The sequence below is a fragment of the Aulostomus chinensis genome, chromosome 10 (genome assembly GCF_037954235.1).
Source record: "Aulostomus chinensis isolate RoL2024-O1b breed Wild chromosome 10, RoL_Achi_v1.0, whole genome shotgun sequence".
NCBI lineage: Eukaryota > Metazoa > Chordata > Actinopteri > Syngnathiformes > Aulostomidae > Aulostomus > Aulostomus chinensis.
In genome coordinates, this window is record NC_141329.1 from 10,507,792 (window position 1) to 10,531,043 (window position 23,252).

Sequence of the window (23,252 nt, forward strand, 5' to 3'; positions counted from 1 at the left end):
AGTGCCTTATCTTACAATGAAGTAACCCCAGTACAATTGATTCTTCACACTGAAATGTCGTTCTTACCACAGGAACAGTGTAATAAGAGGCATAAATCAATGGATGAGACAATGAAATACTTAGACAAATAATATCATTAGCACAGTACAATAGTACTAAAAAATGCAAATTTATCCTACATGGGATACATCATGTATAAGTTTCGAGATGTTTTATGTTAGGATGCTCCATTACTGCCAGAGGAAGAAACTCATTAATTAGTAATAAATAATACATAAGGGGCAGCACCGCTCGAAAGTAGTAGAGTGGCCGTCTTGCAGCCGCAGGGTCGCTGGTTCAATCCTCACTTCCCCCGGTGACCATGTCGAAGTCTGTTTGAGCAGGATACGGAGCCCCTAACTGCGACAGACTGGCACCCTGTCCAGGGTGAACCCCCACCTCTCACCCCCGGAGAAGCGATATAGAAATTGGATGGATGGGGAATCAAGACATTGAAGATACCAAATACGTATGAATTCATACTGATGAGAAGGGTCTCTAAACTATAACTCTGGTCTCCATGCCCTTTCAATTAAAAGCTTTTTGTTTGTGTAAATGTGTATTTGCTCGGTCTTCCTGTTGTGTACTAGTATTAGTATTAGAGTGAAACCTGATGTGCCAGTATGATGTATAGGTCTGAGCAGTATTGTGTTGTGTGGGCGTGTGTTACCCGCTCTTGTCTCTTTCTCTTCCTGTCTCTATGGTTGGAAAACTTGCTTTCACATGTCTGTGGGCGGCAACATGTGGTTATATAACAACAAATGCATTTATAGATTTTACATGTTTTTATTAGATGACAAAAGTCATCTATTACATGTTTTACTTTTTAACACATAAAAAGTGGACCACGTCTCCAGCAGGATGACTCATTGTAACATATACTTGTGATGGTTACTTTATGACTTTGACCGGTGACTCTTTTTTTTTTCTTTTCCGGATGTGTTTTTGCTGGTGATGAGGAAAATTCATCATCATGGGACATTTTCTTATAAAAGGCCTTTTCATTCAGTTCAGTTGCAACCCACACGGCTCTGGAAACTCACAGGTGCGGAGTAACAAAGAGTTGTTGAGACTGTCCGACACTGAAGCAGCTGTGCAGCAATCATTTAGGGGAATCAGGGAGTGGCAGCCAAGTACATGCTGGCTAAAACCAACAGTGGGTTGCACATTATTATTCACACAGTACTATCTTGTTTTTAATTCTTATCATTTTCATTGTTATTGTTTTTAATTCAATAGTTTAAAACCCAAGGGAATAAAAAGAGCCCTGCTCAGGGGCCTGTTTCAAGAGCTTCAAGCCGACTCTGTTTCCGAGTTATGAGGTTGTTGTTTATATTACATCCAACTGTGATATATAACTGTGATATATAACTGTGATATAATCATAATTTAGTATTTCTCTGTTGGATGTGTACGTCTGTGAGTGGACTGATGGCATCAGACTCTTAAAGAGTGAGTAGTTTTGGTATTTGATTCTGTAGGCAGCATGACTCGCAGTTTGCTTGATTCATTAGAGCAACGGCCATTCTCACCAACATTCATGCAACTAACAAGTGCCAGAAAAACCAGGACTTAGTGACCCAGGCCCGGGTTGGTGGAGATCTCTGATGTCTGGTATTGTGAGACTGAGCCTGGAATGTGTTTTTGACATGATACAGAGCTGCCTTGGTTGCCTGCCTGTCTTTGTCTTAAATGTTATCACTATCTAAAGGGTGCAAATATTTCCCTGTAAATAGCGCTATTGCTTTTTGACTAAGATTTTGGACAAACATGGACAATTGCTTACCACAAATGACATGCTAGCAAGGAAGGATGCACCCAGTTGCTAAGTATTGACTCACGTTAATAAAAATGCTACGTAAACGTCAGCCAACGTACGTCACGAAAGCCCTGCTTTCTCGAATAACAACCAACACAGCTGGCTTATTTATCACCTGAAGGTAACAATGACATTTTGTGGTCGATGCATTTCACGTCATTACGATTAGTCAGTACCCAGTCACTAACTCTGACACTCAGCTTGCGAACACAGAGCCAAACAAAGCTTGCGAGAAGCCGCCCCAGCAAGTGGTTTCCGTCAGCGTTCTAGCATTCTGCTGTCACAGACGTGAGGCTTAATAAAGCGCTGGTGTTGAGAGTGAATTGGCTCTTTAGCACAGTGTTGATTCAGGTCTTTGACTGGCTCAGGTTCCGGCTCAAAGACATCTGCGTGGCAGAATTGCGTCACAATATTCCATGTATAAAGTTAATTTTGATTACTGACTTGCTCCATCAGTCTCCCAGAAAATTAAAACCATAGCAATCCAAGCTCACAGTCAGTTCCTGTTCAGCCTTAAGTTTTTTCAGTTAAAGAAATGCTAGTTGTGAGGATATTTCAGCTGACATCTTGACTGTGACTGCTGGAGGCCTCTGACTTCAACTCAGCACAGTTGCACTGTCATGATGACTGAGGCAGCGGTGAGAAGCTGGCCTTTGAGGCTTTAGCAAGGAAGCTCTCTGTTCCCACCAGACCCAACTGATCGCTGCCTGCTTTGATCAGCAAACCTCAGGCCGGCCTGCACTATCATCATCTGTCTGAACAGATTAGGGTTGATTTCTTTCATGTCTCAAACTTAAATTAGTTTGCTCCCAATAAAGATCCTTGCTTGTCTCAGTCCCTCACTAGCCTTTAATCCACTTGTTAGACACAGAAACCCTGCGAGGCAACAGGGAGAAATTGAAATATGAGTTAGATTCAGGTTAGGTTTAAGTAATAATTAGCGAAAGAGTAGGAGAAAGGGGTAGAATAAGTCAGAGGGTCCAAGACCCAGCATGTAGTGATTATGTAGCACTAACTGTGTTGTGTGATGTTGTATGTTTGTCAAAAAAAAAAGGGGGGGGGGGGGCGACACTTCTTCTGCCACTAGATGGCAGTACCTGTGACCAAATCACAACTGAAGCACTTTTGCGCTTCCTATGGACTTTTCCTTAATTAGGTCTAAATTCTTGCTTGTGTTGTACGTCGCTTTGGACAAAAGCGTCTGCTAAATGAAATTGTAGAATTGTAGAATTGTAAATACTTATTAGACAGTGTTTTATTGTTGATTTGATTGCATATCCTTTCTTTTGGAGTAATCGATTAAAATATGATATGCATATGGGTGTATGCATCGTCAAAATCAAAAAGCGGCTATGGCTGCCACAGGAAGTTTGCAACTGTGACTCAAAATTATCGTCTTGTAGATTTGTTCCATGCACAGAGATTTCAGGGGCAAAAACATACCTCCTGCCTGTCCTTAGTTCTCATCCGCACACTCAATCAAATGTCAATCTTGATTGTGGTTTTTCACAATTAAATGAACCTGACTGATGGCAATAGCGATGGTTTGAATGACGCCCTGCTCATACCTGCTGTGTTTCCCAGCAGATCACGCACCATTGACCTCTTCCTCTACTTTGCTTTTATTTCTTCAAATAGGCTTTGTGGTCTTAGTTTCACAATGAAGTGAAAATATTAAAACATAAAAGCTCACTGACATGTGTCGCGCTCAACTTTGGGAAAATATAATTCAACATACCAACATCTGAAAATGTATCCAAGCCAACACACAGACAATAAGCATGTAGAATTCGTAGATCCAAAAAGTTTTCACTGTTTTATCATGAATTTAACTCATGAGGGTTTAATGGCCTCACAAGTTCTTTAATGATTTATTTATTGAGGTACATTATGCACTGCTGCACATCCTTCTCTAATAGCAGATTAGATGAGTTAAGGCCCATTTAATACGATCGACTAAGCAGATATAAGTGCTCCTGAGCACTAACAGCAGTATTTTCTGTCTCTCACAGTGTTGTGGAAGGTTTGGGGCTTGAATATCAAAACACTCAAGCTCGGTGACATTTGTTTGCTTCCAAGCTTGAGTTGCTTATAGAGACATGGACAGGATTCTTGGCCCACACAGGTTCTGATGCCGTGGGACATCTGCAAACTAAGACACCCCTGCTACCACCACATGCAAGTGTCTTAATGTGGAATGCAGTGTTTGCATTTCCAGCAGACATAACAGCAGCAGTGCCAGCCAGAGATGCCCAGCTGTGAGTCATCCGTCCAGTGGGTATTGTCCCCGAACTCCTGAGACTCACACAAGTGTGTATCACCCATATTTGTCTCACTGCCTCATTACTATTCTGGTCTTTCTGAGAGCGGAATCATGAACTGAGAGCAGAAAGTTCTTCTTGGTATGATCCGTGTTCTTAATGGGATCACATTCTTACACCACCGTTGACTAATGTCACACATTATTGAATTATGGTCTTTTAATGGAATTGCAACAGATTATTATGTTTTGACCGTCTTATATTTATTTTTTTTATCTTTAAATTTGTATCTTTAAAACTTGCCACAGAAGCTTTTCTCTGGAATTGTAACTCACCAAAGAGATTTCAGTTAACTCGCTAATGCCTCGTGGAACAGATACAGTGTGGCCCATAATACATGTCAGTGTGTTAGTACTGGTTTATACTATAAATGTCCTAAATGTCTATAGGGCCAGGTTAGGACACTTGTTGGTATTACACGGAAATTTTTGTTTTGTTTTCTCTCTGCAGGTCACTTGGGAAAAGATCATATTGTGCACCAACTAGGATTTAGCAGTATTGGAATAAACAGTTGCTGGAAAGGTTGCTGATGTTGCCAGAGCGAAATTCCCCCCCAAAAAATATCCCCATCAGACATGTTTCAACATACCGAAAACACTCTTGTGGGCTTAAGAAGAACACAAAAGTCAGAATATACTCAGTGCCTGGACATGAGACTTTTCCTGTTTCATTGAAAATTCTATTATCGCTCACCACTTCACACAGCCTCTTAAAGACAGGAATATTCTTATTGTTATTAGATGTATTGTGGAACCTCTGTTTATTAACATTTGTGTACACAAGCATTTGTAGAAGTTGCTTACTGGACCACAATTGGCTCCAGAGTAGGTTTGTGATATCACAAAACAAGGGTTTTTGTGGCCAAGATAACAAAATGTCACAGACGTTAGCGGCAAAGGAAAAATAATTTGCAGTTACAACTGGTTGATACTGCCATTGCAGTTTGATTTGCAGTATTAGTTAGTATCATTATAATCATTATCACTGAAGTACACATTTGAAAATATTACGGTGTCATTTTTGTAGGGATCCGTATTGTACAAAGATATTTTCTTAAGTCATTAGAAGATGATGTGTAGGTAGAACATGTCACCACAAAATGTCACTTAAAATGGCTTTTTGACACACAACTAGCTTTTTAACAAATATTGCGCCTCCCTTCTTTTGGAAAGTTGCAGTCGGCCAAATTGCAATTTTGTTTTACTGCTACTTAAATTTTATTGTGCAGCCCCACCCCCTTGTATATTGCTGATGATGGAGCCCTGACCTCCATCGACGGCAACTGGAGCTGGAGCCGTTAAAAACCGGGGTCATTAAAGTTGTCCCCATTACCAAAAAAAAAAAAAAAAATATGATGTAAGCCGGGCTTTCTGCCTGTAGTAACGCCCATTCATCCACTGAATAACATAAAAGGATTATCCAGAGGCTTTTTATTTCCAGGAACCACCATGTTAACACTGTACAGCTTGTAAATTATGAAAGGAAACGTCAGAAATGTCATTAGAGAGGAAGACGGATGGACCAATACAAGCCTTTAAAGTGTTGGTCTTTCTTTTTTTACAGAACGATCAAAGAAAGCCAAGATTTCACAGAGAATACTTTCCTCCAGCAGTAAAGGATTCTTGGAAAGTATTCACTCTCAACAGAATCAAAGTTTCTGAGAGTCAACAACTGTATGATGGACAGGCGGCTCACAGACCAACAAGTTCAAGTAGCTTAGCAAATCAGTCAGTTTCAGCGGTGAGGAGACGACTCGGCCGGTCGAACGGCTGAGGAGCTGTTGTGACACGGCATGTTGACTTTATTGACGTGATATAATCAGTAAATGTTGTGCAACCTGCCCTGACCTCAATAACATCTTAACCCTGTTAAAGAAAAGCTTTAGAATTTCATTTTCTTGCAGTTGTTATTTGATGTACAACTATGGTTGACCATTTACTTAGTTTTAACAGAACAAAATTTCAACAAGTAAGACACAGCAGTGTGGAGTTTGATCATCTGTATTTCATCAAGAATCACGTTGAAGTGACACACTGACGACAAAATGACTGACATATGTATCATGGCTCCCACTTCTCCTTTCATTTCTTTGTCTGGGTTTTGAAAGTCTTATTGTTCCAGTCAGAAAACAAATTGTCAGTACTGCCAAATTTTAGCCAGGTGTGTGTTTGTGTCTTGGCTCGCCTTTATGTTCTTCCTCTCTGGCTTGATGTACTGTTCACCGGTGGGTTTGTGGGTGTGTGGGTGTGTGTTGAAGTGATTCCAGTCCTGCTTCCTTCTTTCTGATTCTCTCAACTCATCTGCAGTGATATGTAGGTCTGCACCTGCGGGACACACAATACGCTATCTCTGATATGTCTGACTGCCTCTGCTGTGGTCAGAAGGCCTGCTGACTGAGAACGCTGTGGTGAAGTTGCTTAAAGTGTCAGGCTGGTTTTTGACTATTTTTTTTCCCTTCGCTTCAAGCAGAAGAAGGTTCTCAAACCACAACAGAACTTGAACATACCCCAACTGATAGACATATGATGCAACCTCTTACACCAAAAGTGTCACAGCCTTTGTGAGTTGTGTGTCTCAAACAGTAGGAATCGGAGTGAGCTATTAGCTAATGACACATCTCTTCGTATCAGCAGGCTAGGATTCCTATCAGCGTCTGGAGTCCATAAAGAGTAGAGAAGGACAGGAAACAAGGGGAGAGAACAATTGCCTAAGGACAGAAACAAAGATCTGCACCTGATCACATGGTGAAGCGACACCAGCCTGCTGCTTAACTCCCAGATCATAGAGAAGCCATACACACACTCCCCCCCCCTCTACCTCACTGTAGCTGCGCTGTAGTGTGTGCCAAGAGCCTTTACATCACCATTTCTGACTATCTGGGAAACTTCAAAAACTTGCTGATCCTATCTTAATTGTTTGGTAACCATGGTAATTCATATTAGGAGCCAGGGAGCCATGCAATCAATTCCAAAGTTCCGTTCGAAAAGTGCATCACAGAAGTTTCCAAAATTCCCTATCCTTCCACTTTAGGATAACTCTTAAAATGTCCTACTTTCATTTTTCCCAGTTAATAGTTTTAGGTAGCTTGTCTAATCCTTATGGCTGCTCTTCTACTGCCTTTTAACAGCCACCTCTGTTCTGCTGGTTGGATATATCAGCTGTTTTCCTCTTCATATCACTTGACAGGGTGTTTATTAGGGCCTAAGCCTGAAGGTACTTCAGGCGAAGACCCTATTATGTTTGCTTGGCAGAGCAACACATTAGCAGCACTAAAAACACACACTAAACAGTGTCCCAGCCCCCCCCCCCCCCCCAACACCCATGAGGCAGCTCGTTTTCAGTTTCTTTTTCCACCGGTCTCAGGGAAGACACAGGTGAAACTGTGTCTTCTGCTCTGTCTCTCTTCTTGTTGGTTTCTGTTCTTCAGCCCGAGGTCCCTAAACTCCCCCACCCTTGCCCAAAAAAAATAAGAAAAAGAAATTCACCTTTACAACCTCAAGAAGAAAGTGCATATGCGTGTGGGCTTCTACTTGTTTCTTAGTCTCGCTACATTTTGGCATGTGGCAGCAAACGTGTGTGTGTGTGTGTGTGTGTGCGTGTGCGCGCGCGCGCAAAAGTGTGAAACCTTTGCTGGGAACGTTTACAGATTGTAAAACCAAAACAAAAAGCCGAAAGAAGCTAAAGTGCAGAGCTGTAGAGACATGTGACACCCCCTTGCTTTCACTTGATACATGACTATATGATTCCTGAAATAGAATACCATGAAGCACAGTCAGGATGATGCAGCATAGTGCTGGAATTTGTTCACATATAGGTCAAGTATCAATATTGTATTCAATGAACAAAAATTAAAACTTTTTTAGGAGTAGAATAATACAATAAGTGGCTTTTGTCGTCGGAACTCCTCTCCGGTCATCTCTTGGGAACAACATGTCAGTGCGTGCAGAGGAAACTGCTTCCTCCCTTGAGAGGGAAACCATATTAGCATCCACGAGTTCTTATCCTCTGAGTGGTGGCTAATTAGATTTTGGGGCTCTGGTATGAATAATCTGATCTTCAGGTCCTTCTGCTATAACCTGAGCCTCCAGGTGTTGCAATGGTAAAGATGGAGGCGTGAAGGAATAAATCATCCCCTGCTGTAGTAAATAGACAGCAGAAAATCTGTGAGCTGTGAGGCACTTAAGTTCTCACGTCACACTTCCTACAGATGAATCACTGCAAGTCCTTGGTGAGGGTAAAGTCACCCTGGCTTGTTCACTCTGCTTATGAAAGCATCTGATGTTAATGTCCTCTGACACGCGCTGTGTATCATCTCTGATACACTTAGTCTTTCTTGTTTCCTGCTGTGACTCACTTGGAATGTCAAAGTTGACCAAGTTCATGTGTTTAAATGAACGCACTCCAGTTTTTTTTTGTGAATGTATTGCATCTCATCCTAGTTATGACATCATATCCTTAAAGTGGGCTTTTTTGGTGTAACTGTGGTTTTACCTGCCAACCTCACATCAACTGACATTGGAAACACCGAATTTTATACCTTCCGTAGGAGAGTGAGTTGCCTCGGTCCGTCTGTCTTTGGTTTGTCCGTTTGGGCGGCTGAATGCAGGATTATGCACAACCCACAGGGCTGATTTTTTTTTTTTTTTTAAGGGTTTACAACATAGCAAATGTGCATCTTGTAGTTTTAGCAGAAACCTGCACTCTTCAAGTACAAACCCATCACATCACATTTTTGTGTAGCTCCATTTTTTTTATGTATTTGCTTGTTTTTACTTTTACATGAAGAAGCAGGGGATTTTTGACTCTCAGCAAATTTTAAATCGACCTTAATGGGGAAAAAAAGTGTAATTCAGTACTTTTGTCTATGTATCCAGATATATGTGATGGTTTAAGTGACCTTGTTGGAGGTCAGAGTCCTCTGAGCAGCAGTTTCAATCACTGCTGCATTGTAGTGTTAAATATTTATGTCAGCGTAGCACATTGCTCATTGCTTGCAAACCATAATATTTTGTGTCTGCACTTTATGCACTATTGAGATGTGCTGTTATATTGTGCACCAAAAACAAGAGGGCACAACCCAGCACTTTTCAGTTTAATGCAATTGTAATTTTAAGCTTTGCATTCGTGAAGGGTTAACAAGTTCACCATCTAATTTGTTTGAATATGTACACAAGCTCGCGGGCGGCATGGCTCAGAGGTAGAGTGGCCGTCTAGCAACCAAAAGGGTCGCTGGTTCGATTCTCACTTTCCCCGGTGACCATGTCGAAGTATCCTTGAGCAAGATACTGAACCCCTAATTGCTGCTGATGGCCCTGCGACGAACTGGCGACCCATCCAGGGTGAACCCCGCCTCTCGCCCAATGTCAGCTGGGATAGGCTCCAGCCCCCCCCCCCCCCCCCAAGCATGTCTGTGTTTAGCTGATGGCAGCTCATTACCTCACAGCAATAATAATATGATGAAACAATGTGCTAACAACAAAATGAGTTCAAAGAGAAGTAAGATGGACATAAAAGACACCCCCCCCCCCAACATCAAAGAACAGTCTAATCAGTGAGGAGATTTCTATTCCAGTATCAGGTCGCCATGGGGATGATGATAATTGCTCAGCTCAACAGACAACTTTCAATCTCTGGCTTTTTAACTCAATGACCATAAGAGAAAGAGATATACATTTTAAGTTTTTCTTCTAAAAAGAATAAAACCATGTGTAGTTTCATGCCTTAAAGTGTGTGTAGTACATAGAAATATGTATTCTTTATTTCTCATTCCTATTTTTAAGTTTCCTTTTTGTCATATTTATAAAATTGTACTTGTTCACATGTGCAAAAGCCTTAACCCCCATAAATGGAGTTTGTATTCCTAATTTTCGTATGAATCGTTGCTGTTCATTCAGTCTTTAGACAATTAATAACCATAAGGAAAAGATACGAAAAAGAAAAGATGGTTGGACAGTAAAACAGTACAAAATACATACTTTCATTCACAATTTAGAATAGATAAACTGACCTATACTAAATCCTATACACAGTGAAGTGGGTTGCATATTGAAATGATTGATTACCTGACAACAGCCTTGGAAAAATATGAATTCCATTTTTGTAAATACAAATTTGATCATAGTAATAAAAAGCAGCTTGCAGATTTTTGGGTAACACAACACTGAAAATGAAACACCAAACAACTTCCAAATATGTTGTCTCCGACTCTTTACTTAGAAGAAAAATGCATTTCTAGTCAACACGGAGGTGTCTTTCGCTCCACCCGTGCAGTCGACTCTCTGTGTGTATTTAGCCATGTGCTTCCAGAAAAGTGCTGAACAGAGAGCAAGATCAACATGGTCCTGAAGAGTCATTCAGAAATCACTGGAATTGATTTCACAACATTTCGAAATTTTCCCAGAGTAGCTGAGGACATAATCAGATTTGTTTTCCTTTCTCTCATATGTTTGACAGACTGAAAGCTCTGGTATCAACTGGAGGTCGCAGTGTACAAGCAGCATGTGACTGGTAAGTTCAGACAACAAATGCACACACGCACGCACACACACACACACACACACACACACACACACACACACACACACACACAAACACAGATTATACACAAAAGCACTTCACTAGTTAGGGGGATAGTGGTGTATTACACTGCCCTCTCCTGGGGAAAAGGTGTCTTTGGAGAGCAGTCAAGCACATTATATATTGTCATCCAACTTTTATTTTCCCTGCAGAAGAAGCTGATATTCAATATTGACTAAGAACCAGCATATTTAACTCTTGTTAAGCCAAAAATAATCAGGGTTGGGTATCATTTGAAATGTATCGATTCAAATTCCTCATTTTGAATGTTGAAAAACGGCTTGAAGCAAAAACAATCGGCCTCACTCCTGTCGTAGTATCACAGCTGGTGTGGCTTCTGTGAGTTTGTGATTGATTCTGATTGCCATTTTTGATTCCCACCCTGAGATATTTCTTGGCCAGCTCCCAGTTCCCAGGTCCAGCATTAAGGGTGCTAGTGAGTAAGTGCTTAATAACTGCACAGGTCAAAGGATAAATCCAGGATTCCTAAATTAGGACCAGGGAGTTTGGTCATTACTGTACTGCCACCAAAAAGCAACCAAGGCAAACCTGAAGGTCCTCTGCCTTAGAATGTACGTTCCAGTTCGGTTCTGTGTAGCTTAGACGTGCCTGGCTTGTGTGTTCTGGTCTTCCAGCTGTACTCATCCAGTTCTTCTTTGACGCTGTAAAGTTTGCTCGCATATTGGCATGAGCTGAAAAACCCTGAATACATTTGTCTTAGTGAATGAAATGTCTCAACTAAGTGTTTCCATTCCTGTTCCCTCAGGCTGTTCTCCCACGTGGACGACCCCTTCCTGGATGACCCTCTGCCCAGGGAGTTTGTCCTTTACCTGCGACCCAGCGGACCTCTGCAGAACCAGCTCTCTCACTTCTGGCAACAGAGTCGGGTCACATGTGGCAAAAACAAAGCCCACAACATATTCCCCCACATCACCCTGTGCCAGTTCTTCATGGTGAGTGGTTGCACTGAACTGCAGCTGAGCTTCAATGAGGGCCGGTGGATTAAAAGACGTGTCTGTCTATTCAGTGTGCAGACCATAAAGTCGAGGCTCTCTGCGAGGCCCTGCAGGCCACCGTGCAGCAGTGGCGAGGTCGCTTTCCCAGCCCGCTGCCATTAGAACTCTACACATCCTCTAACTTCATTGGTCTCTTCGTGGAGGAGCAGGTGGCCGAGGTACTCAAACAGTTTGCAGCCGACTTCGCCACAGAGGCTGCCAGGAAGGCAGGTAGGAACCCAGAGTGTAGTGAGAGAAAGGTATTTATTACTCTGTAAGTTTTCACAATAATGCGTTACACACACACACACACACACACACACACAAAAACAAACATTTGCTTTAATTAGGAAGGGGCACCATTACAGATCCTGTTCAGGATTTTAGCTGCATGACTGACTAGACAGAATATCTTCCCCTCATCATATTATTCCTCTAATGTCTAGTGACCTGCTTTATTCACAGCAGCAACAGTAAATGATTGGTGGTCATGTCGAGTTCTAAAACCACTCACTCAGTCTGATGGTGTGACCAGAGAGACATGACACTGACGGCCAAACCCTGGCTGAGTGTCAACTCAGATTACCACCGCGCTGTTAAGAGTTGACGCCCTGTCAAATGTCTGCTTCACGGCAAAGAGACACGCATTAGAGCAGTGTTGCTCAACCACTGGCTCGTGACCCATGGGTGGGCCACGAGCGCTGTTTAGCAGGCTGCACAATGCTTTCAAGTTGAAGCTCGCTTTTGGCGATGGAATTTATTTTTTGGGTGAAGTCGAACGTTGATTTTAAAACACAATGGAAAGATGTGTTTGAAACCAAATTTTCAGAACCGTAAACATCATCATCAAAAGCACCAGTGTAAAAAAAAATCCTCAATATGAGACCCTCAGTTTAATAGTATTAGTATATGTGTTTTTGAAGTTTGATTTCATTGGGCAAATTCAATGTATTTAATTTAATTTTAGATAACTATTTAAACCTTGAAGCCTGTGTTTCATCGGTATCAATTTTCTGTAACTTTTTTCACCGTGGGACCGGAGTTGCAAATTTCATTCTTTTCACTTAACACACATTTTTAGAATAACAAAAATCAACCTTGATCCTTTTTTAAGCAATGACTCATTAAATTTAAAGAACCTGTTTTTATGATATTTATAATAATTCCAGGCCTCCCACCATACATAACAGGGAGTATTGATATTGGATTTTATTTATACGTTTTGAATTAATTATTGCATTGGAATATAATACATTACAAAGAGTCATTTGTTTTTTTGTTTTGTTTTTTTTTGTTAATGGTCCCATATAAGTATGAGAAGGTGGGCCATGAAGTAGAAAAGGTTAAGCACTCCCGTATTCGAGCACGTCATCTAATCGCTAGACCCACCAAACTGCAGTTTCTTGTGGAGGATCATTTTCACAAGGATACATGGAACAGTAAGATTGATCTGAGATCTCATTCTTAATCCAGAGGTGCATGTGGAGCCTCATAAGAAGCAGCTCCATGTAACTCTGGCCTACAACTTCCCCACCAATCACCTTCCTTCACTGGAGAAACTGGCCAAGGGCATCGAGGTCAAGCTTGGTTGTGATTGGTTGGCTGTCCTCTTCTCACGGGATATTCGCTTTGCAAACCACGAGGTAACCTATAAGTCACACTGAATGATTTTGTGCGTGTCGCTGTCAGAAGTTTCACAAGCAGAGCATCAAATGTACCACACATGAGAGTAAAAGCCACGTCCCTCAACATCACATTTGCAGACCCTGCGGGTGATGTACCCTTACATGCCACAGAACGAGGATGAGCTGGAGTTGGTTCCAGGGGATTTTGTCTTCATGTCTCCAGTGGACCAGAGTAGCACCAGTGAGGGCTGGGTGTACGGAACCTCACTAACCAGCGGGTTATCTGGCCTGCTGCCTGAGAATTACATCAGCCTGGCTGACGAGTCTGACACCTGGGTCTTCCATGGGTGAGCAGACAACACTTGAGATCGCCTTAAACAAAAATATGACAAGCACCAGCAGCAGCAGCAGCCCAGGATTGGACTTCACATATAAACATCTAATCACATCAGTGAACAGCAAAAGAAAATTCCAGGAGGGGTAATAAGTAAAAGTGTTTGTCGCATAACTGTTGATGAAAATAAAAAAAATTAAAAAAACACTGAATGAGGATTATGAGCATCATTTAACTCAAAGTGAATAAAAGAAAAACTATGATTATTTGATTTAACAGAAGTTACATAAGTCTGTGCTGATTAACTGATCAACTACTGATGCAGGAAGAATGAAATGATGTCATTTGTGCTTCATATGCGATGTCTGCCGCCACAGCTCCCATTCGTTCTTCAGCTGCGGGCCATCTGACAAGGCCGCTAAAGACAGAGGGATGTTCGATGGTCTGCTGGACAGCCGTCGCCCTGACAACACGAGTCCTGGAGACACGCCCACCCTCAGTCTCATTTGTCATCCAATGCAGGTAGGGTTGTGTTTTTATGAAAGTATTAACATGACAGGCTATTTTTTTTTTTTTTTTTTGGTACAATTTTTACATCGTATTGATGACTTGTATTTCCAGCAGGTTCTGCGAATGAGTGGCGGTCATTCTCGGCAGCCCAAGCGGACTCTTTTTGTCTGTCGGCACGGTGAAAGGATGGACGTGGTCTTTGGTAAACACTGGCTCTCCCTCTGCTCAGACAGTAAAGGTGAGCGCTGGTACACACAGATTACTTTGTAAAGTGGCTCACAAAATCAGCTACTTCTTTATTTATTTGGGAATCATTACCGTGATCAAGATTATGTCCCAGTTTTATCGTTCCCAAAATGTTAGCAGTTGCCTCTTCTTCAACCGTGATGGTATTTCTAAAGAACATGCTGACTGGTGACATAAAACATACAATATTGAATATTTTCCAATATCTGATCTTCTAATATTTTTACAATGGGTTTGGCTGATAATTGATAGATCCTGATATTATCTGGATAAAAACATACATAGATACTGAAAATACATGTAGACATAGGTTCAAAGTTTTTCTGAAGCTGTGTTCAAACCATCCACTCACTCACTCACTGACTATTCTAGTGTGTCTGACAGAGCGAGCTATATATGGAGCGCCAAAATAAGATTTCAGACACTAAAGTGGGGATTTTCCAAACTTCATTTCATCAAAAGTCTCACTGGATATTCATGTGAGTTCTCCGTTCTTTTGATAGTTTAATGTTACCATTAGCTTGCAGGTGCTAATTAACCTGAAGGCAAATACAGTCGTGGCAAAGTTTGTCCATTTACAGCAGTTTATAAACGTACAAAAGCTAGTTTAACTGTATTAAAGAGACACAACTCGCTGACATAACTTTGCTCACATTTATAAACAACCTTCGTGACAGCTTGTGAAGCCATTGCATTTTATTATTCTCCTTCGCAAGCACGCAACTGCATTGCATCGTAAGGGAGTAAAATGTAGGGTACGTGATATGTCTTCTCAAATTTGCTATGCATTGTGGATATTTTACAATGCACTATATAGTGAATTAAATTAACCACTGTGAATTCCAAAACCATGACAAAATGGCAAACCGCACAGTTTCCATTTTAGGGTTTGGCTTCACACTCCACTTATGTTTTTAAAAACATGCGGAAATGTCCATAAATTACATATTTATAGCATTAAATGAGACGGATACATATTTGTCTTTAAAAAGAGCAATAACTGCCGATTCCAGTGACTTGCAGATATTCACACTCATCCCTGAATTAACACAAATATGATGTTTCTGCTTGTCCAGTGTGTCACAGCTGCACCAGGTGAGCTCATCCAAAACAACCAAAGTACCTCAATCAATGCTGCGCTCTTATTATCCCTCTCCCTGAATTGTGTTTCGCAGGTAGATATGTCCGTTCCAACCTGAACATGCCATCCAGTTTACCGCTGTGGGGAGGACAGAGAGATTACGACATGGATGCTCCCATCACTGTGTTTGGATGCACACAAGCACGCTTAGTGGGTATGTCACCAGACTAGAAAACTCAAGTGAAAAGTGTTGTTGCTTGTTGAATTCCATTCATGTTTAATCTGTGTTGCAGGTGAGGCCCTGTTAGAGAGCAACACAGTGATAGATTTTGTTTACTGCTCTCCCGCTCTGAGATGTGTTCAGACTGCACAAGAAATCCTGAGAGGTGAGACAGGTCGCACAGAAACATTTGTCACAATGAGAGCGATCGACTCCACAAAGGGTTCAACTGAAGAAGGGTTTTTGTGAGTAGGTTTGCAGCAGGATGGCAAGCTGAAGGTGCGAGTGGAGCCTGGACTTTTTGAATGGACGAAGTGGGTTTCTGGGAACTCCCTGCCTGCATGGATACCTCCCACTGACCTGGCTGGTGCCCACTTCAGTGTGGACACAACATACAGGTAACATAAACAGCTCATTGTGTAGTTGAATTTATAAAATACAAATATTAATTTGTGGTAATGAACGTGTGATCTGCAAAACATCTTGACAAGTTCATTATTTGGTATCTTAAATTTTGACAGTATTGTATTTTCTCTACCTTGATAATTCCATCAGCCATACTGTAGAAAGGCCAATCGATGCAGTAATGCTTGCCGTCTATTGATCCGTTAAAGGGGATTTTTTTGTGAAGTCAGTATGATTGTCCATGTCAGGATCCTGCAGCGATGATGCACTCGTCCTTCCTTTGATCTGATTGGTCTGAAGTTTTGCGTTAAACGGCTTTCATTCACCCTAATATTCCATTTTATAAGTTGACATCATCTGCTTTCCACCACACTTGCCTGGGGCTTTTCTACCTGGCGGTAAAATGCAAGTCAGTGCAAAATAATCTTCTCGGGGGTTTATTTGCAAGAGAATTTAATTTACTTATATTTCTTTTACTTACATGGCAAACAAAATATTTCTGTTCTGACATTGACAATACAAAGAGCTGTTTATTCACCTTTAGACCTCGTCATTTAAATTTATTTGTATAAAATGAAATGTTTAGACAGGACAACAGACGTAACCGTACCTAGTTTTTTCTTGTGTAGTGTGTATTTTGTTGTGTTAGGGTTTCCCATCACCAACTGGTATTCATGTTCACACAGACCTCTGATTCCAGTCAGCAAGCTCACTGTGTCAGAATCCTACGAGAGCTACATGAGTCGGAGTCACCAAGTGACCAAAGATATTCTCTCAGACTGCAAAAACACTGGTAAGAGTCCAACAGTTGAGCTCCAGGAGCAATTGGAGGAAGCTAGGTAGTTGTTTTTGGGTTCTTGTTTGTTTTTTTGTTTTTTCAGGCGGGGGGGGGGGGGGTCCACTGTCCACTCCTGACATTACTTCCCGCCTGGCTTTTCACTCTCTGCAGGAAACAACGTGCTGATTGTAGCCCACGCTTCTTCCTTAGAGGCCTGCACACGCCAGCTGCAGGGTCGCGGCCCTCAGAGCGCCAAAGACTTCATCCAAGTAGTACGAAAGGTCCGCTTAGCATCTTTTTATCTATTCCATCAGATTTGTTTTGTCCATTGAACAACCCACTTCCCTGGGCATGCTCCATGACTTCCAGCCGTTTCCTTCTTTTTCTGCTTATGTTGGCTGGATGTGTGAAGATATCAGTTTGTATTTTGCCTCAAAAATGTCACATAAGTTTTCAGTTTTTAAGCTTTTAATATAACTTTTCAAGCCTAGTGTGCGTGTTTACGTTTGGGTTTCTGTTTTGTGTTATTTGTAGCCTGTCTAGTGGTGGTATTTCGTCAGTGGTTTGAAATAAAGAACTTTGAATTGAATTGAATAAGAAATAATAGTTCCAGTCTCATTAAGACCCCCCACCCCCCCACCCCACCTCCAAAATCCCACTTTTCCTCTGATTGACCAACTTCCTGAAGCTTGAAGCATCACTGTAATTTGTGGGTGTGATGTGAATTAGATGACCCTCTTAAGACCAAGGGGGTCACATCCGGGTCTGAAAAGCGAAGCCAGCAGGAGTGAACTTATTGGAAAAAGATGTGAAAATCACCCCAGGAAACATTTTCCTATCAAGTTCAGGAAATTCATTGCTAGTTTTAATTCATTGCAGCTTGATAGTCATTGTGTGAGTTGCAGTTAAAGTTACAGTAAAACTTTTAGAAGCCAGTAGTTGAGAGCACTCTGAAGCTGCAACTTTTATTTAAATAGTTCCTATATTTTAACTTATTGTGCAGTTAATTTGACGTGATGTGACATTTAGGTAAGTAAAAGTCACATCTACTGTACAAAAATGATTCCTGGATGTTTAAAGTTTGGCAAGCTTGTCAGTACAGAACTGTCACCATACAGAACCGCTCCCATAACTCAAGTTTCCTCCAGTCAGTCCTGAAGACATGTCTATCGATTGTATTTTAATGTAAGTGTTTTCCATGTCACACTGAGCTACAGAATGCACACAGCACACAGCTTTGACAATAAAACAACAAGAAAATAGCATGTAGGTGGGAAAGCCTGTTTAGCTTTTATCTTTTATATTTCTTCTATAAGCCAATTCCTTCTTCTTCTTCTTCTTCCTGGATTCCAGATCCCCTACCTGGGCCTCTGCTCCTGTGAGGAGCAGGGAGACACAGGGGTGTGGCAGTTAGTGGACCCTCCCATCCTCCCCCTCACACATGGACCAAACCACACCTTCGACTGGAGGGAAACACTTCAGCAAGAATGACATCCGTCCAATCCCCCAACCTCATCAGTGTTCTCACACAGACTGCAGCAACATGTTTCAGACCAATAGCCCCCCAAACACTGGAACCGAAGCAATGAATGGTCTATCTGGGCGTGTGTGTGTGTGTGTGTGTGTGTGTGTGTGTGTTTGTGTGTGTGTGTGTGTGTGTGTGTGTGTGTGTGTGTGTGTGTGTGTGAGGGAAAGAGATGGAGAGCTTTGCCATATCATACATTTGATATTGTCAGTCTCAGGAAGTCTTGTGAAAGCAGCATGCTCTGCCTCTGTGCGTCATTAGTATTATTTTCTATACAGTAAGCAGCACTGCAGTAGTGATGTAACAGATATAATACCACAAAAGCTGCTGACAGGGATTGAGTCAAGCACTTCAGTGTCGGCATGCATTCAAATCTTGGAACAGTTCATGCCAGGAGCACTACTTTTTTGCTCATTATCAGAGTATTTAATGACAATAAAAACATGCTCATAATTCCACCACTCAAATACAGAGTGTAGTATGTAGTAAATATGGAGGCCCCCCACCTTTGAGTGTCACATGTGTCAAAAAATACCCCGTTGACAATGCAGCCTGTCATATGTACTAAATTAACCCATTCTAACATGCTCACGTTAGCATTAGCATATTATCATGTTTTTGTGTTTGCTATGGCATGTGTAAAATAGCATGCATCTAGACATGGACTACAGAGCAACATACTGAACTGGAAAAGCTCTGACTTTAGTGGTGGGCGGACATTCTGAGCAGGGGTCAAACAAGGATAATCTCACTTTTTAGAAGTCCAGAGGAGGAGCACCAGCTGTCCTCATGGCAGCATTTATGATGAAATATAAGAAATGTAACTGCTCTGCATACAAATACCTCACTTACTATGTAATATAAGATGATGACAAGGTCGTTTGTTACTTTTCTATATTCTGAGAGCAGAATGGAGCAGATTTCCTGGATGTTAATTGTGTTGTCGTCATGTGAAAAGTCTTAACTTGCTTCCCAATCGCTTGAACACACAATGACAAGTGAAAAATGTTAACTTTCAACATTTAAAGCTGTAGTGTTCGCTGTAGCTGTGCTTTTGTCTCCATCCTCTGGCAGTGAGAGTTATTACACTCACATTATACTCAAGCGTGGATAGCTTATGCTATAAGCCCCACAGCAGTCTACTCCATGATTACCGTTGTAGCTGTTTAACAGTGGGTTCATTGTTTTGAGCATCACACAAACCTCAGGTCTCGTTTACGATCAGAATTTGATCCATTTGGCCTGATAACATTTGGAAAACTGCACCATTACATTACTTATCCAAAATGGGAGAGGCAAAAATTAGCTTAATGAGCCATGTGTGAAAGGCTTTAATATGAAGGATGTTCAATTATACTTAAACCTGTTGCAGTATAGCGTTGCCCCCAGAGCCTCTGTTGCCTCGACAGTGTGATATTGACCTTTTAGCCTTGCTCTAAGTTCCGTAACAAATATATATTTTGCCCACAACATCTAAAATTTTTTTTTAAAGAATTTGCACTTAGATTCAGATTCATATTTTGTCCTGCTCTTCATCGGAGGGGCTTCCTTGATGCTGCCTACTCCGTTTGTAGCACAATCATCACAGCAGTGTCCCCTCTACCTTTCGTGTAGACTAATCAAACAGCACAAACTGCACTCGTGATAATCATATAGTAGCTCTCTTGATTTGAGGTTTGGTGTACGTACTCCGAGAGTTTAAAGTAGCTGTAAATAGTTTTTTTTTAAAAAGTCTTCCAGTTGCATTTCTATTTATTGATCCACCTTTGTTTTAAATGTGACAAGAACATTTTTCTTCTTTAAATTTTAAATGGTGGCTCATTGCTTTTAACAGCATGCAAGAACTTATGGTTTATATCTCAGGTGCATTTAAGACTCATTTATATGACAAGTGTTCCATTGATGAGTGTGTGTGTGTGTGTGTGTGTGTGTGTGTGTGTGTGTGTGTGTGTGTGTGTGTGTGTGTGTGTGTGTGTGTTGTGAGTGCCTCATGTTATAGTATTAGCTACAAATAATGTGAACTGCATCAGCTGGAAACAGAAATGGAAGGTGTGCAAGGTCTCATCACACATTTAGCTCATGACGACGTTCAAGTTTCATGTTTTAATCCATTTTCATTTTAAGGCAGGTTCCTGGAGATCTTTAAAGTCTTACTTGTCAGAGTGTTAATCATAACAGTCAGGCATAATAACTTAGATATTCACTTAAATATCCAGTCAGCATTAAACTGTGGCTTTACATCTTCCAGCTGTTTCTGTTTATGGTCAATTAACTTACAGACGCTACAAATAAACTTTAAAATTGTAAACCACAAGCTGTGTTCCATTTTACGGGACCAAATATTTCATGCAGGAGGTCTAAAACTGAGACCTCGAGTTGAAAACACATCTGGGAGAAGACTAAGAAGAGCAGGTTTAGCTCAGGGCGTAGCTTCTATTAAGGACACTTGGGCCATGTCCTTATGATGTGTTCAGGGACTATGGAAACATTAATAGTTTATCTCACTAGACTGAGAAGTAAAACAGGGTTCAGTTGCGCCTGCTGCTGCTCACTTGTCTAGTCTTACATTAGCCCAGGTTTAGCACAGCAAGTCTAACTAGTTTCACAAGGAAAACCCACAATCTTTATCAAGTTACGAAATGTTACGTGGATTAAATGTTGCTTAGCTTCATTAGCATAATGTTACACTGACTTCCTGTGTAACATTATTGTTTCTTATTGGACTACAGGATGTACGTTACCTAACAACTGATTTGCTAATTACTCAAGTGTGAACTCATTATATATCTCTATATTTTTATACAACCTGATTTTTTTAGTGTGCTCTGCCTTACCTTTCACCACAACCAACCGTGATGTCACAGTGTCTCTTAGATTATACGAGTGGTGAATTTAAAGGGCCGTTCTGCCAAATTAGTGACCATTAACATGTTTCAAAATTCCATTTCATTCTTTTTTCCAAGTATTCAATAGATGGTCCAGATGAGGCCATTATATTTATTTTTTACATGGTTTTGCAAAAAAGGAAGTTTCATTTAATTGACAGTTATTTGCCTAACATTGGTCTACAAAGAAATGGCCTCGCTTGAAATAAGTAATAATAACATCTCAGAAACTAGAAAGCATTTAGACTAAGGTCACATGGCGGGTCCAAGTGGCCTGAATAACATTTTTTTCACGGGGCCTTGATAGGATTTTTTAATGATGTAAACAGCACAAATCACATGGAATCTAATCTTTTCAAAGCTGATTTGCGCCACCTTCACATGTGGTCCTAAATCAGACACAGATTTGATTTTTTTTTTTTTTTTTTTTAAACTCGGTCTGAACAGCCATGCAACGTATCAGAACTCAAGGCCACTTTCGCATCATTCTAGATGGGCATTTGTAACAAAACGAACATGGCGGACACACCTTCGAAATAATTTAAAGATGAAATTGGAAACGCTCACATCTGTGGCCTTTATGTCCCCCTCTAGTTCCACGTACTGAGTGCTATGTGTGACATCATGTTGTTTTCCTGCACATGCGACTCACTTCAGGACCACAAGCAGTTCACGCAACAGGCAGATGGAGGTTACTTTCAAGAAATAATGTGAAAAGCCTCCCAAAAAATAATTAAATGTGGGCGAAAACATCTGAATTGAGCATCAAGACCTGCAGCGTGAAAGTAGCCTTCAAGAGCAGCTCATGAAAGAAAATTACACCTGCAACAGTAAATCGATTGGATATTTCACAGAAAATGAACAGCCAACTTTTTGATTTTTGATTAACCATTTCAGTCCTAACGTAAAATGTCAGACATTTGCTGGTTCCCCACTAAAATGAGTTTTTTGTCACGTATGACAGAAAAGGAAACATTTTGGACTCCTGGATGGACAAAAGAAAGAATTTGAACATGTCACACTTTTGGCTCGGGGAACTTGTGATGATCACTTTTCAGATTTTTCCCGATATTTTATTTACTAAATGATCAACGATTTAATCCAAATTGATTCAAAAATTGACTTCACAAACCCCAATTTTTTTTCTGTGCTGATGCAAATGATACAGGTGCTGAGAGATATAGTGCTGTGATAGAAATGTCGTTTTAATCACATAACCTAGTTTTTGATGTGCTTGAGTCAGTGTGTGAGTGGACAGCATCTGAAAAGACACAGAGAGGAAGAAGCCATGTCGTTCTTGTCCTATAATTTATTTTTGGAACATATCACCAAACCTGTATAGCAATTAATTTAAAATGACTTGTTTTTTCGTGTCTGATGAGGTTGGATTGATTGTTTTTTTTCTTGTGTATATGAAGCGTATAGAAGACACTTTTCTTTTGAAAGAGCTCCAATATTTTCATATTTTCAGGGCTAAGTATTATCCCACTGTATGTGGTAACAGTTGTGTTGTGTGTGAATGAATATAAAATAAAGCATCATTTGTCTCCATGGCAATAACGGCATAAAACAACGGGTTATTTATCGGTTTGGTTTGCTAAAAAATATTGTAAAGAAGTTCAAATAAAAAATTCTGAATACCTATTTTTGCCATTTTATGTCTTGAAATAAAGTTCTAGATAGACATGGAGCCCTTGTGAACATTTTTTAATGCCAAAATCATCAAGGTAATTGAGCATTTCTCTCCTTTGAGGATGTTTTTAGGAGTGTAACACGAGCCAGGTCACTCCACAACAAACCAAAGCATCAAGCATGAGACTGAGATTAAGTGTGTTTAACAGATTAAGGTTGTGCCAGGTGAGCTGATGATGGCGAGGACAGCTGCTGATGTG

General features: G+C 40.9%; 1 protein-coding gene across 2 annotated transcripts in view; it reads left to right on the forward strand.

Annotated features, from left to right (window-relative positions):
* The window catches only part of ubash3bb (ubiquitin associated and SH3 domain containing Bb), a 44,036-nt gene extending 20,986 nt beyond the window's left edge, over window positions 1-23,050 (forward strand). Inside the window, exons 2-14 of one of the 2 annotated variants that reach the window (XM_086215994.1) lie at window positions 10,634-10,687; window positions 11,523-11,709; window positions 11,784-11,982; window positions 13,225-13,394; window positions 13,515-13,723; window positions 14,088-14,232; window positions 14,332-14,458; window positions 15,642-15,761; window positions 15,841-15,933; window positions 16,021-16,165; window positions 16,859-16,965; window positions 17,122-17,231; window positions 18,304-23,050. In XM_086215994.1, coding sequence (XP_086072120.1) covers window positions 10,634-10,687; window positions 11,523-11,709; window positions 11,784-11,982; window positions 13,225-13,394; window positions 13,515-13,723; window positions 14,088-14,232; window positions 14,332-14,458; window positions 15,642-15,761; window positions 15,841-15,933; window positions 16,021-16,165; window positions 16,859-16,965; window positions 17,122-17,231; window positions 18,304-18,441 — 1,804 coding nt within the window. In that variant the 3' untranslated portion in view covers window positions 18,442-23,050. The remainder of the gene's footprint in view (window positions 1-10,633; window positions 10,688-11,522; window positions 11,710-11,783; window positions 11,983-13,224; window positions 13,395-13,514; window positions 13,724-14,087; window positions 14,233-14,331; window positions 14,459-15,641; window positions 15,762-15,840; window positions 15,934-16,020; window positions 16,166-16,858; window positions 16,966-17,121; window positions 17,232-18,303) is intronic. The other variant, XM_086215995.1, reaches the window with a different exon arrangement.
* Window positions 23,051-23,252: the final 202 nt, after the last annotated feature.